The sequence below is a fragment of the Staurois parvus genome, unplaced genomic scaffold (assembly GCF_062004578.1).
Source record: "Staurois parvus isolate SC_StPar_1 unplaced genomic scaffold, SC_StPar_1.0 ptg000362l, whole genome shotgun sequence".
NCBI lineage: Eukaryota > Metazoa > Chordata > Amphibia > Anura > Ranidae > Staurois > Staurois parvus.
This window is the reverse complement of record NW_028318158.1, coordinates 6775436-6789782: the sequence shown is the minus strand read 5'-3', so window position 1 is coordinate 6789782 and position 14347 is coordinate 6775436. Positions and strand designations below refer to the sequence as shown.

The 14347-nt window shown below is 42.4% G+C and overlaps 1 protein-coding gene across 1 annotated transcript in view; it reads right to left on the bottom strand.

Annotated features, from left to right (window-relative positions):
• The window catches only part of LOC149456388 (calpain-2 catalytic subunit-like), a 105016-nt gene that overhangs the window by 55879 nt on the left and 34790 nt on the right, over positions 1 to 14347 (bottom strand). The window contains exon 3 of the mRNA XM_089685062.1: positions 2329 to 2447. Within this exon, the coding sequence (XP_089541188.1) occupies positions 2329 to 2447 (119 nt within the window). The remainder of the gene's footprint in view (positions 1 to 2328; positions 2448 to 14347) is intronic.

The window sequence follows — 14347 nt, the reverse complement described above, 5'->3', positions numbered from 1 at the left end:
GAAATTGGTCCGCAAAACACGGTGCGATGTGCAGAATCAGAACGCATAGGTTTGAATACCTATGCGATCCAATTCTAGTGCGGACCAAAAAAAAGGGCCCTGCATGTTTTTGGTGCGGGTGCGGTGTGATTAGAGCCATACAAAATGTATGGCTCCAATCGCACCGCACACAAATCGCATGTAATTTGCACAGGAATGCGGTGCGGTTCCTGTGTGAATCACATGTGATTTACCGCACTGCATATATGTGAACCTGGGCTTATTGCTGCATTACATTAAATCATTGATGCCACAATAATAAACAAACTTGTGTTACATGTAGTGAACATAATAGCAAACTCCTATCATAATAAAACTCAATGATATGTGTCCAATATGCAAAGGAAATTTTTCCAATCAAAAATCCCATATGTAAGTGAAAGGGTTCCACCACCCCTATGATACTGCAAATCAAGAGCATAGTTTATGAATTCAGAGGAAGTGATAAAACGAGCTTAATGACGTCATCATGCCACCAGGATGGAGCGATCTGGATACTGGAGTTTGGTAATGCTGTGATCTTTCCCTTAAAGAAACATGTACCTACATATGTAATTATTTGTTTTTAAGGTGGCTTAGTGCACTAACATTGGGAGTGTATTTTAATAAATGTTTAATGGTTTTTTAAGTGGTAAAATGCTATGTCATTCCTTTTGAGTGGCATTGATGGTGAAGAGTTTGCTTGGCTTATTTCATACATATTGGGATCCCTGGAAAAAAATTTGGAGGAAGGATCTGGAAACTTCGGGGTGGGTAGTGGGGAATGTCATGGTGATCTTTATAAGGTTCGAATGTCAAGGTAAGTGTGGAGAGTGACTGGTGGTGGGTGGTACTGATGAGGGATCCCATTGGTGATCATGGAACAACTTGTATTTTTGATCAGGACACTGTTTGGAATTCATGAACTGTGCATTTGATTTGCAGTATCACGGTGGTGGTGGAACCCTTTCCCTTACACATATATTATGACAGGATATTTCTATTATGTTCATTCCATGTAACACAATTTTGTTTATTATTGTGGCATCAATGATTGAATGCAGCGCAGCTCTCTATAAATTATTTGTGAGAACACGTGTTAGTGCTTTGCAGCAACGCTTAGTGAATTGGGAGACATGTTTTGGGGGTTGTTAGGAAGAATTGTGATATATTGAAGACTGCAGAGATTTTCATTTTTATTTTAACATTTCCTGCTGCCCATTTCAACATATCAGAATGCTTTCCTTTATTTCCAACTCCACACTGCAGAAATGATAGCTGGAAGTCGATTGGTCACTACAGACAAGATCAGGGGCGGACTGACAACTCATGGGGCCCCCGGGCAATAGGGGATCATGGGGCCCCTGTGTCCTTGCCGAAACTCAAAAAAGCCTATGAAAAAGGTACCGGGGCATCTCATGGGGCCCCCTACTGACCCCGGGCCCTTGGGCTGTGCCAAATGGTCAGTCTGCCCCAGGACAAGATATTTTCATGTTAGCACACATCATGCATTAGGCTCCATGTACACGGGACGTTTGGAAAACACTTCTGAACGATGGAAAGTGACTGCTGGAAAATGTAGGTTAAAAAACGTCTATTTAGCCGCGTTTGCATACCGCGTTTATGTGCGTTTAGAAGTGTTTTTTAAAGATAACTTCTGGAGACCTTCCAAAATGCCCAGAATGCACTGAAAAACAGTAAAAAATTAACTATTTCAGACATTGGGAGAGAAATAGAGAGAGCAGAAGCAGAGAGAGCAGTATTTGTGGAGATGGAGATGACCTGTCCTTTCTGGTTGTATTCACTATGGATCCCATCATGAGCATAATGCGGCACGTTCTACCATTTTTTCCTTCACTCAAAACCTGGAACTGACTGCGCTGGTGTACCGGGTCCATTTGAACACATGGAAAACGCTTTGCATGCATTTCTGATGATGAAAAAAGGCTCTGGACAGCATCTGGATATGGGACAGTTAAACAACGCTTATAAACGCAAACGCTTATAAACGCAGTTAGCTGCGTTTACATGCGTTTGCGTGTTTGGCATTTGAAACGCTGATAAAATCTACTCCTAAATGCAAGGTTGGTGCGTTAAAAAAAACTGTAAACTCAACTGCCTGTAGACGGCATAGTGTACATGGACACATAGGAAAGCATTAGGGTGAGTTCAGGGGCTGCGGAAAAAATGCAGAAAAGCTCCTAATGTGAGTTTATCAGCTGCAGTGTACATGGAGCCTTAGTCTCATAAGAGTCTACTAGTACAAATCACGAGGGCTCTGACATCTCCAGATTTTCTTCCCTGGATTACCTGGAAGTGGAAGATCCCCGCATAGTTCTCCTGGAAGCTCTGATCTTTTGGGACCACCCTGGAGAGGACCTGCTCATTGAGAGTGAGGGAGGCAATGGCAGCCAGCAGCCAGCAATCACCTGGAAAGAACACAAAAGAGATCTTGAATTAGAAAACTCCACCAACATTATTCAATAAAGTTGTGAATTGTAAGCGCTAATTCCTAAAGCCCGACGCCCCAACTTCGTTTATAGCGCCCCCAGGAGGTGTTAAACAATAAAAAAGTTCTGGCTGCAATATTCCCCTCCTCTCTGGCTTTGTCTCCCCCAATAATCCCATTTTATCAGCAAGCATCATTCAACCCAGAAGACCTAGGAGAGGCCTTCCTGTGAGCGCAAGGCACCTTTCATCTGCCCCCTGACAGGGTGTCACCACATCTCTAAATACAAGCAGTGTAAGTACCTAAATTTGCCCTGGTATCAGCCTGTTAAAGTCCCTGTACAGCAGAGCTTACAAAGCGGGAGGGAAAAGCAGCACAATGACCTATCCGGGTGTGCTGCAGTGCAAGGAGCATACTGACAAGAGGAGAGAGAAGAGTGAGAGATGAACACACCAATCTGCTGCTACTACTTCCACGTCCAGTCAAAGGGTGGAAGTGGGGACACATAAGGGAAAGTGAAACTGCAGCAGAGAAAGACCAGGCCTACCCTCCACCAGACAGGACTCTGCTGTGTGGCAGAGCTGTGTAAATTTCAGGACTGGATGGACAGAAATACACACGTGGGTAAAACAGTTCTCTTATGTGTATTAATCTGTTTTCCTGGAATTCAGCTTTAAAACAATTTAAAAGACTTCGGCTTCCCCTCTCCTATGCAGCTTGGTCAAAGGAACTCTGTATACCGTCAATGTAACTGCGACTCTGACATACTTTACAGAAATACGAACTCCGGCCTTCCCTTCAGTTTTGCACAGTTGTACAGGCTCCTCTCATGTAATTGCTTACTCTGATTTCACTGCACATTGTGAGCTTCTCACAATGTGCATTAGATGCTGCATCAAGCCACATAAAGCTCTGCCTCATATCCTGGCTGGAAGATGTCCAACATCATCTAGTTCTTTCCTCCCCACCAGACTGTCCCTGGCCCACCCCTTTCATTCATTGAATTTCAGTTATTTCAATCATGGTATGCCTAGGAACAGTGGCATCCCTAGGGGGGTGCGGGCCGCACCAGGTGACACCATCACAGGGGGTGCAGGAGCAGAATGCCAGCAAAGTTTCTGGGCTCTGTGAAGGTCCTGGCCAGTTATTGGTGTGATCCCGGATTCCCGGCACAGTGACAGCTGCCCCCGGTGTAGCGGTAAAATGAGTATCCCGACCCGTGCAGATATGTATCCCCTGAAGCAACTGCGCATGTGCTGGTTTCAGGCTGAAGAAGCCCATCTCTGACTTTAGCACAGAGCTGCCACAGTTAATCCCTTGCAGGCTGCAAACCGCTGAAGCTGATCCAGCGGATCACCATGGGTTGCAAGATCAGTTAACCCCGTATAGGTTCAACCTATAAGGGGTTATCTGATCTTGCAACCAATAGTGATCCGCGGGATCAGCTTTCGAATACTTTAGCTCTGTGCTAAAGTCGGAGATCGTCTTCTTCAGCCTGAAACCGGCACATGCGCAGTTGCTTCAGGGGATACATATCTTCACGGGTCGGGATACTCATTTTACCGCTATACTGGCACCGCTCCTTCCTCTCTGGAGAGGTGACACCGCATGTTACCGCACCTGGTGACACCAACCCCAGGGACACCTCTGCCTAGGAATGCCCACTCTTCCAGACTGACAGCCACCCATCGAGGCATTTCAATATTTTCATAACTCCTCTCAAGATCCTGTCTACTGCACAGGCGGTATTCGCCCTGGTTCACACTGTACGGGCCGGTTGTGGGTGCAGGAACCGCATCTATTCCCGCAACCACCCACAGCCACCTGCTGCTCTTACAAATTGCGCTGCTCTTACGAGATGTGCGTGGCTGACATTCATTTGCATCTCAGCCCAAAAGGACCATGTGATTTCCCTGCGAACGCGGTTGTGGAAAACACAGGCACTGCAGCCCATTCAAATGAATGGGCTGCCATGCCTGAGCAATCATGGGCTGCAAGGCCTGCACAAGTGTGAACCAGGGCCTAAACCCAAAAACAAAATTGCAATACATTGCAGCTTACCAATCAATAGATGTGGTGACTGCGTCAGTTTTCTTTTTGTTAAGGCTTTTTTCCCCTTTATTTTTACATTTTGCTTTAAGGATACTTAGGCAGGATGCTGTGATGTTTTCAGAAATGGCGCCCAGCTTGTCCCTCCCACCAGTCATGATTTGCCTGAATTGCATAGAGGTGCGCAGAGACCCAGTGATGATGTCACTGGGTCAATAAATAAGGTGTATAATGAAAATAGAAAGGGTTTAAATATATGATGCACATTTTGGTGGGGGGAGGGGCAGTGCTAAAGAGGAACCAGGTCAGGCAAATACAAGCAGAATAAAGTTAAGCTTTTATTTGATTTTATTGAAAACTGCTGAAAGGACTCTTTTATCACCCGCACATTCAAACCAGCAGCAAGCTTAGGTCTGCAGTAAACATTATAAATATCTGTATTCTCAGGCAGCAAAGTCGTGTGATTTGTGGTGAAATGATTGTATGAAAGGGAGCTCTGTGGCTCTTCCTGAATATTCAAATACATGCTGGCCTGATGGAAAATCCCCAACCGTCTGCAGTCACAGAGAGGAGGAAAATCCAGCTATGGAATGGAGGCTTGTCGGTTATCTGTGTTTTTTAACATATAATAAAATTCTTTTTTTTATTGTTCTAGCACAGAATTAAGAATGGAGCAAGCATCAGAGTGGATGCCAGGAACATGAATTTTATATATGTTCTCAGGACCAGTTCACAAATCATGTGTTTTTGCATGTGTTTAATGTGTTTTTGATGCGTTCTGGTGCGTTTTTAAAACTTTTTTTTCTTTTATCTCAATCCAGGACATGTGCATTCTGGTGTGTTTCTGGTGCATTTCCATGCGTTCTGGTGAGTTTTCCATGCATTCTGCTGCATTCCAGATGTGTTCCAGACAAAAACAATGCAATATGTTCTACTTTTGTTGACTGCACTGGAACGCACTGCACTGGTGTGAACTAGGACCATTGGAATACATTGAAAACACTGTTCATGCATTTTTGGTGCAGATTAAAAACACACTGGACTGCATCTGATGTGAACCATCCCCAAATCCTTACAGTTGATGGTAGAGAAAAGGTGGGTTTGCACACAGATACCAAATATTTCCTTTCATTCTCCAAATTTCATTATAAAAGGGACGTGGAACTGGCTGCTGTAATACCAGAAAGAATACACAGAAGCCTCTAAAACAGTAGCCTCCAAACTGTGGCCCTTTGATTGCCTTTATCTGGCCCTTGGGGCACTATTCCTCCCACTGATATGAGGCACCATTCTTTCCACAAACCCCAACATTGGGACATAATTCCTCCCACTGATATAAACTACAGAACACTATTACTTCCACTAACACTAAAGATTATGTACTTTTCCTCCCACTGGTACCATCATTGGGGTACTGATCCTGCGACTGACATCAAAAAGGGGGCATAATTCCATCAACTGATATAAAATATAGAGCACTATTACTCCCGCTAACACTAAAGATGGGGCACTTTTCCTCCCACTGATACTATCGATGGTGCACTACTCCTGCCACTGACACCAATGCTGGAGCACCAGTCTCTCCCTGACACCAATGCTGGAGCACCAGTCCTTCCCTGACACCAATGTTGGGGCAACGGCCCTTCCCTGACACCAATGTTGGGGCACCGGTTCTTCCACTGACACCAATGTTGGGGCACCGGTCCTTCCACTGACACCAGTACTGGGGCAAATTTTCTTTCATTGATACCAGTGTTGGGGAACCATTCCTTCCTCTGACACCAATGTTGGGGCACCAGTCCTTCCCTGACACCAATGTTGGGGCACTATTCCTTCTACTGACACCAATGATTGGACACACTTTTTGCTGCATTTTCCACTTCAACCTTTTTACAGTCCGGCCCCCCTAAAGTCAGAAGACCAGAAAACTGGCCCTTTGTTCAGAAAGTTTGGAGACCCCTGCTCTAGAACAATTTAAAGTTCTGTGTACCCTGTCAGTAGCACCTACTCCTGATGAAGTGAATCAATATCCACGAAACGTGTTGAGATGTGTGATGCGCTTTATTTTGGCCCCAGACCATAATTTTGTGGAACGTGAATAAGATATGAAACCCCAACTACAATCACAGTAAACCAGCTTGTTTTTATAGAGTTTTAAAGGATAAGTTCACCTTTTAGACAAAAATAACAAATGCATATTTTTTTGCAGATAAAAAATACGCATTTAATATTTTTGTCCAAAGGATCCTGGAAAGCATTGCACCAGTGATCAGTAGATCGCTGATGGCATTCAGGTCTCCTGCAGATCTGTCAGAGTATCTGTAGCTGTAGGGGATGTACGGTCAAGCAGATATTCTGACAGGAAGCTTTGAAACTATCATGGTGCTCCGCAGCGTTGTGGTAGTTCACTGAAAACGACATGCCACTAAAGCTGCCGGGACGTGCAGTTCATTCATTCCTGGAAGTCTGTGAATGAATGACGCAGCCGTGTGGGCGGAGCCCCCCATGGCTGTGCTGTTTTCAAATTTGACAGATAGTACAGGGAAACTTCTCCCCATACTATCTGTCAGACGGAGGGGATTGGTGGGCGTGACTGCAGCTATGGGAACATGTTACATGTTCTACCCTAAAAACGGGTGGAACATTTAACATGTTCCAAAAGTGAATTTATCCTTTAACCACTTCCCGTCCAGCCCATGTATATAAACGGCCGGACAGGAGCAGTGCAGGGTCGGGTGGCTATTTATAAATGGCCTTCCCGCCCCCTGCATGTGCGCACTCCCTGGGAGCACGCAGCACCACGATCCGGAGCCCGCTATGTTCTCTGGACACAGTGGAACACCGATCGTTGTACGGGACCTCTGTGTGAGGTCCCGATCATGTGATCACTGATTGGCCAATCAGTGATCACATGAAGAGTAGTAAGCAAGATGTCACTTCTGACATCATTGCTTACTACGTGTGAAATCTGTGAATGATCACAGCGGTCAGATGGTACAAGGCTATTCACAACAGCCTTGCACCATGTGACAAGCTATGACCAATCACAGCTCACACAGCATTTCTCAATGGCTGCAAGAATGCAGCCAGAGAGAAGGAGAAATTATTGCTTTTACAGCCTTTATGGGTGTAAAAGCAATCAGTGTAAAAAAAAAAATCTTCATAACCCCCCACAAGTAGTACAGTGTTACTATGGTGACACTGTACTGCTAGGATGACAGTATGTAAAAAACAAACAAACATAAATATTACATAATATTACATAATATTACATAATATTACATAAATATAAACATAAACAAACATAAATATCTATTGTACAGCGCTGAGCAAACCCTTTGGCGCTATATAAACTCGTAGTAATAATAATAATAATAATAATAAATAATAATATAAAAAAAATGAGATAAAAATTAGAAAAAGTATAATTTTTGGTTATAAACTAATTTGGGTTATTTTTGTTTTTACTAAAAAGATATCTGAATAACTTTTGGCAAATATTTATAAAGAAATATTATTTATTTGCAAAATTTTATAAGAAAAACACTTTTTAAAAATTTTTTGGGACTTTTTAATCTATATAGCAAAAAAATAAAAATCCCAGTGGTGAATAAATACCACCAAAATAAAGGATTATCTGTCTCAAAAAAATGCTAAAAAATTCATATGGGTACAGTGTTGCATGACCGCGCAATTGGCATTCAAAGTGTGATAGCGCTGAAAGTTGAAAATTGGCCTGGACAGGAAGGGGGTGAAAGTGTCCGGACTTGAAGTGGTTAAAGAATGTCCTATGTAAAAATTATTTTCTTAAATAAAATTTTTTTAATTCATTAATCATTTTGCTTCATGTATTCAGTTCCATCTGGCTGCACCTCCTGGTGAGAGGCATTCCCTCCTCCTGGGCCATGATGTTTGCGGCGAAAGGAGCTGTCCCATGGTCTGGCCTGATAGGGCATATGTGGTGGAAGGATTCTTTGCTATTCCTTATTTTGAGAAACATCATAAGCAGTTTTAGTCTTCAGTGTTGTAGAATGATTTTTGATATTTATTGCAGAGGTTATGTGTCTGTATCCTCACACCCTCCCCTCAGGGGGAAGAGACTGACATTCTTGTTGAGCAGGTGTGTGTGTTTTTTTTTCCTTTTTGAGCAATATAGACAGTTTTGCTTTTTCAAATACTGCATTTTGTCATCTCTACATGCATTACATAGTTACATAGTTAGTCTGGCTGAAAAAAGGCAAAAGTCTATCCAGTTCAAACATTAAAAAAAAAAAAAGTTATAATCCTATACCCACTGTTGATCCAGAGGAAGGCAAAAAAAACCCAGCAAAGCATGATCCAATTTGCTCCGGCAGGGGAAAAAATTCCTTCCTGACCCCCCGAGAGGCAATCATATATTCCCTGGATCAACTTTACCTATAAATGTTAGTATCCAGTTATATTCTGTGTATCCAAGAAAGAATCCAGGTCTTTTTTAAAGCAATCCACTGAGCTGGCCAGAACCAACTCTTGAGGGAGTCTATTCCACATTTTCACAGCTCTCACATTAATACATGGATTTGTTCTTTAAAAAGCATTTGACTCTACCCATGTCTTGGGTATGTACAGTATGTGCTGAAGATTTTGAATACTGTTTCTTTAGAGTTGTATCACAACATATTGAAGATTGATGCCTCTGTCCTGAGGAAGCAGTTCCCTCGAAACACGTTGGCACTGTTAACTTCATTCTCTGCATGTTTTTATACAACCAAGGTATTTTCTATTACCTCTCCATTTTAATATTATGTCAATAAAAGATTCTGATAATTGTATAACTGTGTATGTTTATAAAAGTTGCTTGGTCTGCCTAAGTGAGATATTAAATTGCTTCCCAGCCTATCGTTAAATGACAGCCGGGTGAGAGCTCATATGATATTCTCCCCAGAACAGCTGTTTCTACTGGATGAAAGATCAGTGTACTGGCCTGTTGCCTCTACCATATGATCGCTGTGACCAGTCATGACAATTGTACACAATGGATGTCTTCCATTCATGCCATTCATTGTGTACTATTGTATTGTTTTCTGTGATTGGTCACAGTGAACACATGGTACAGAGAGGGCCCATCACAGCTAATTACAATTGTACAAACTGAATTAATCAATTTCATTCAGAAAAAAATGGTTCGTCGCTTGTAACAATGATTTTGACTGTTATAAGCAATCGTAGTCTAAAAAAGAAAAACAAATCCTGACCACTTCCCCAGAGTAGTATAGTGTTACACTGTGTATTAAAAAAAAATTGGAAAAAAAGTAAAAAAAAAAGTAATAAAAAAGAAAACAAAATGTATCTACAGTCACCAGTCAGTGTTCCTGATCACCTTAATTATATGATGACACTATACTACACTGGTGATAGTAAAAATTGAGAAAAAAATATATTTTTTATTTCTTCATTTTTCAAAAAAATTTAAAATTACAACTTCAAAAAAATTCACCATGTCTCTTACTAAATACCTCAGACCGTCTACTTTCCAAAATCGGTCATTTGGACGTATTTGTACTGTCTTGGAGTTTTTGGGATATGAGATTGGCCATCAGTTCATGAGGGATGATCAATTTTCAGATATATCCCATAGTTTTTGGACTCTATAACTTTCCTACAGACTAAATAATAAACACTGATTTGGGCTATTTTCACCAAAGAAATTTAGCAGTAATCATTCTGGCCTAAATTTATGAAGAGAGATTATTTATTTGCAAACTCTTACAACAGAAACAAATAAAAACATTTTTTTTTCAAAATTTTCGGTCGTTTTTTTCTTTTTTCCATAGAATAAAAAACCCCAGTATTGATTAAATACCACCAAATGAAATCTGAAAACTGAAAATTAGCCTGGGCAGGAAGGAGGTAAAGGTGTTCGGTATTGAAGTGGTTATACTCCTGTTGTTTTCACATTGCTTTTTGATTTCATACCTACCTACTCTTGGCAACAATATTGCACAGAATGATCCTTTGCCTCCTTTTCTGGCATTCCTCTGCCAGCTCTGTCAACTTCCCCTTCCTTTAGGTGTCTCCTTTGCAATCTAGATGCTAAGGAGTATCCATACTTGCATGCTCCTGAGATGGGCTGTGTGCATCCATAGACAACACAGCACCAGTAAGCAGTGTGAGTAACTGAATTTGACTTGTTATCAGCATTTTATAGTCTCTGTACAGCAGAGCTCACACTGGAAGAGGTAGAAGCAGTGAAAGCAACCACTCAGCTGTGCTGCAGTACTTATGTGCTAACATTAAGCATGCTAATAATAGGAGAGAGCAGAGAGAGGAGCTAATGAGTCTGCAGCTTCCCATTTCACTGTACAATATCAGACTGGGGGGGCACAAGACCTGTAAGTGTCGCTAAACCCAGGACTCTGCATTCACTATATCTGTTCTACCTCAGTACACAGAACATGGAAATTAAATTATTTTAGTAAATATAAACTGCTAAATACCTTTTCTCATCAGCAGTTACTTCTATCAGTGACTTCTATCAGTGTCCAGCAGAGCACTGCTTAAAGCTTGTATGAGGAGTTTTCTTTCGGCTTTCGGAAGATGCAGAACCCCTGACCCTCTGTCTGGACAGTGCTGATTGGCCCTGTGCTGATCACATGCACTCTCCCAAGAGGAAAACATATATATATCTAGCAATACACACTAAATTGAGCATGTGCAGAGTGTCTCCATATGATATGTCTTATCAGGAGATAAGAGGGGGGTACTGAAAGGAGGGGAGGATCAGAGAAGTCAGGATCAAACAGCATTTTTACACAATGCAGAGGATTAACCCCTTAGGTTCCATGGCAGTATAACAATCATGCTTTACTACATATACAGACTGATTTTACTGTTGTGGGTTTAGTAACACTTTACATGCAGTAGAGAAAAGACAGACAGGTCTGTGCTGTTTGGTAGACGTGTATAAATCTGAGAACAGGATAAACAGAAAACACAAATCATTTGGCAGGTAACACAGCTCCCTTATGTATATTTCATCGATTTATTAAAGACATAAATGGGACACTGGGTGCCAACTGTGAGCAGCGGCGGCAAGGGAGGGAGGAATAAATGATGATGTCTGCAGTTAGGCAAAAAATACAGATTCCCCCTGAAGCTTTATTTCCCACATGCATCTACAAAAAATGTTTTTTAATATAGCTTTGCTCAAAATGCCTGCTGGGCTTCAGGATTCAGGTGTGATTGTCACAAAGGGTGTGATCTGTCCCTTCTGCTTTTAGTGACAGTAGAAAGAAGGGGGAGTGCCGCGTGCTCCAGGCCTCTTGTGAATGAGCTGTGAATAGCAGGTTCTGTTGATGACACAGAATACAAACCTATCCAGGGTACATTGTACAGGTGAGTCACACTCCGGATTTCCCACTTTGGGTGCGGTGGAAAACCCTCACCTCTGCTAAACCACATAATCAGATGTTGCAGTCTCAGGGTTAATGGTGCGTTTTGTGCAGACAGAGGACATATCATGAAATGTAATGTAGGAACAAGAAACTGCAAACTGGTCTCTGTCTTCGAAGGACAATAAACTGCATCTAAACCCAAAAATGGTGTTATACAAGTACAGTATAACACCTTCCCAGTCCTACATTCATTTTCTGTTTTTCTTTTACATTTATTTTCACCCGGTGATCTGGCCAATAACATACTTCGTGTTGTAAGGTAGCTCCTCTATCTATGGAGGAGCAATGGAGACACCCTTGGAAGGAGCATTTCATGGGAGGGGTAGTGTTAGACCAGTAGAATTAGATTGACTTTACATAAATCTCCTAGATTGTAAGCTCCTAAGAGCAGGGCCCTCGAACCCCTCGTGTATTGTCTCATGTTCTGTCCCCCACTATAATGTACAGTGCTGAGCAAACATTTTGGTGCTATATAAATACTGTATAATAATAAATGACTAACAAATGAAAGCTAAACTCCAGCTATCACTTTTTAGCCCAACTCTTTTTTGGGTCGATTTGTGCTGAACTGCGGCACACGTTGGGTAGCATTGGCAGAGGCGTATTTAGGTTTTTTGGAGCCGTAGGCAACACAAAAATCAAACGCCCCTCCTCCCCGATATAGAGAGCCTGACACCGACCAACACCAGACCCCCCCCCGCGCGAAGAGAGCCTGACAGTGCCCAACACTCCCCCAGCGACAGAAAGACACTCATCTACAGCTCTGGACATCCCCGGGAACGACATTCGGACTCTGCATACACCATCAAGCAGCCCGCAGCCTCTCTCAGATCCCAATAAATAAATAAATTTGGTATCCAAAAATAAATATTGCAAAAAAAAACACTCTGTGTAAAATCCAAAAGAGTTCAAAAAAGTCACACTTTCACCCTTGAAAGTGAATTATATTATAAAACCTTTTTTGTGCCAGTCAATGTTTGAAAATCAAAATTAAAGTCCAAATAAATTAATCCTCCGTGTCCAACTTGAACCTCCCCATAAATCCAGATACGGTGTGTACAATTACTCTCATTAGAGTAATAACAAGCCTTTGCAGAGTACACCCTAGACCAGCAATGGGCAAACTACGGCCCGGCGGACCTTTTAATCCGGCCCGCGGAGCGTGATACTGTCAAGATGGCTGTCAGGATGTGTGTAGGCGGGGCAGCGTGACGAACGTAAGGGGAGCTAGGCTCCTCTCACAGTCCGCCCTGAAGACCAGTGTAGCATGAAAATCTGTCTCCTATGAGGATCTGTCCCCCTCGACGTATCTGCGCATGTGCCGGAGATCGCCGATCGGCTGCTAATGCCTGAAACTGGCACATGCGCAGATACGTCGAGGGGGACAGATCCTCATAGGAGACAGATTTTCATGCTACACCGGAACGGCGCGGGAACACGGCGAGAGGAACGCGCAGAGCAAAGGTAAGTGAATTGACACAGGGGGGACTTGGGGACTTAATATGGGGAATGAATTACTATAGGGGGGATGAATTACTATAGGGGGGATGAATTACTATATGGGGGATGAATTACTATGGGGGATGAATTACTATATGGGGAATGAATTACTATAGGGGGGATGAATTACTATAGGGGGGATGAAATACTATATGGGGGATGAATTACTATATGGGGGATGAAATACTATAGGGGGGGTGAATTACTATATGGGGGATGAATTACTATGGGGGAGGAATTACTATGGGGGATGAATTACTATATGGGGGATGACTTACTATATGGGGGATGAATTACTATGGGGGATGAATTACTATATGGGGGATGAATTACTATATGGGGGATGAATTACTATGGGGGATGAATTACTATATGGGGGATGAATTACTATGGGGGATGAATTACTATATGGGGGATGAATTACTATATGGGGGATGAATTACTATGGGGGATGAATTACTATGGGGGATGAATTACTATATGGGGGATGAATTACTATATGGGGGATGAATTACTATATGGGGGATGAATTACTATGGGGGATGAATTACTATGGGGGATGAATTACTATGGGGGATGAATTACTATATGGGGGATGAATTACTATGGGGGATGAATTACTATATGGGGGATGAATTACTATGGGGGATGAATTACTATAGGGGGGATGAATTACTATATGGGGGATGAATTACTATATGGGGGATTAATTACTATGCTTACTATGGGGGAATATTACTATACTTACTATGGATGACACATACACATCATTCATCTACTCTTGGTCTGGTCCCCGGGTCCAATATATGAGCCCATTGCGGCCCTCAAGTCAAAACGTTTGCCCACCCCTGCCCTAGACTCTCTCTTCAGTGTTGTAGTCACTCCCTGGACTCTCAGT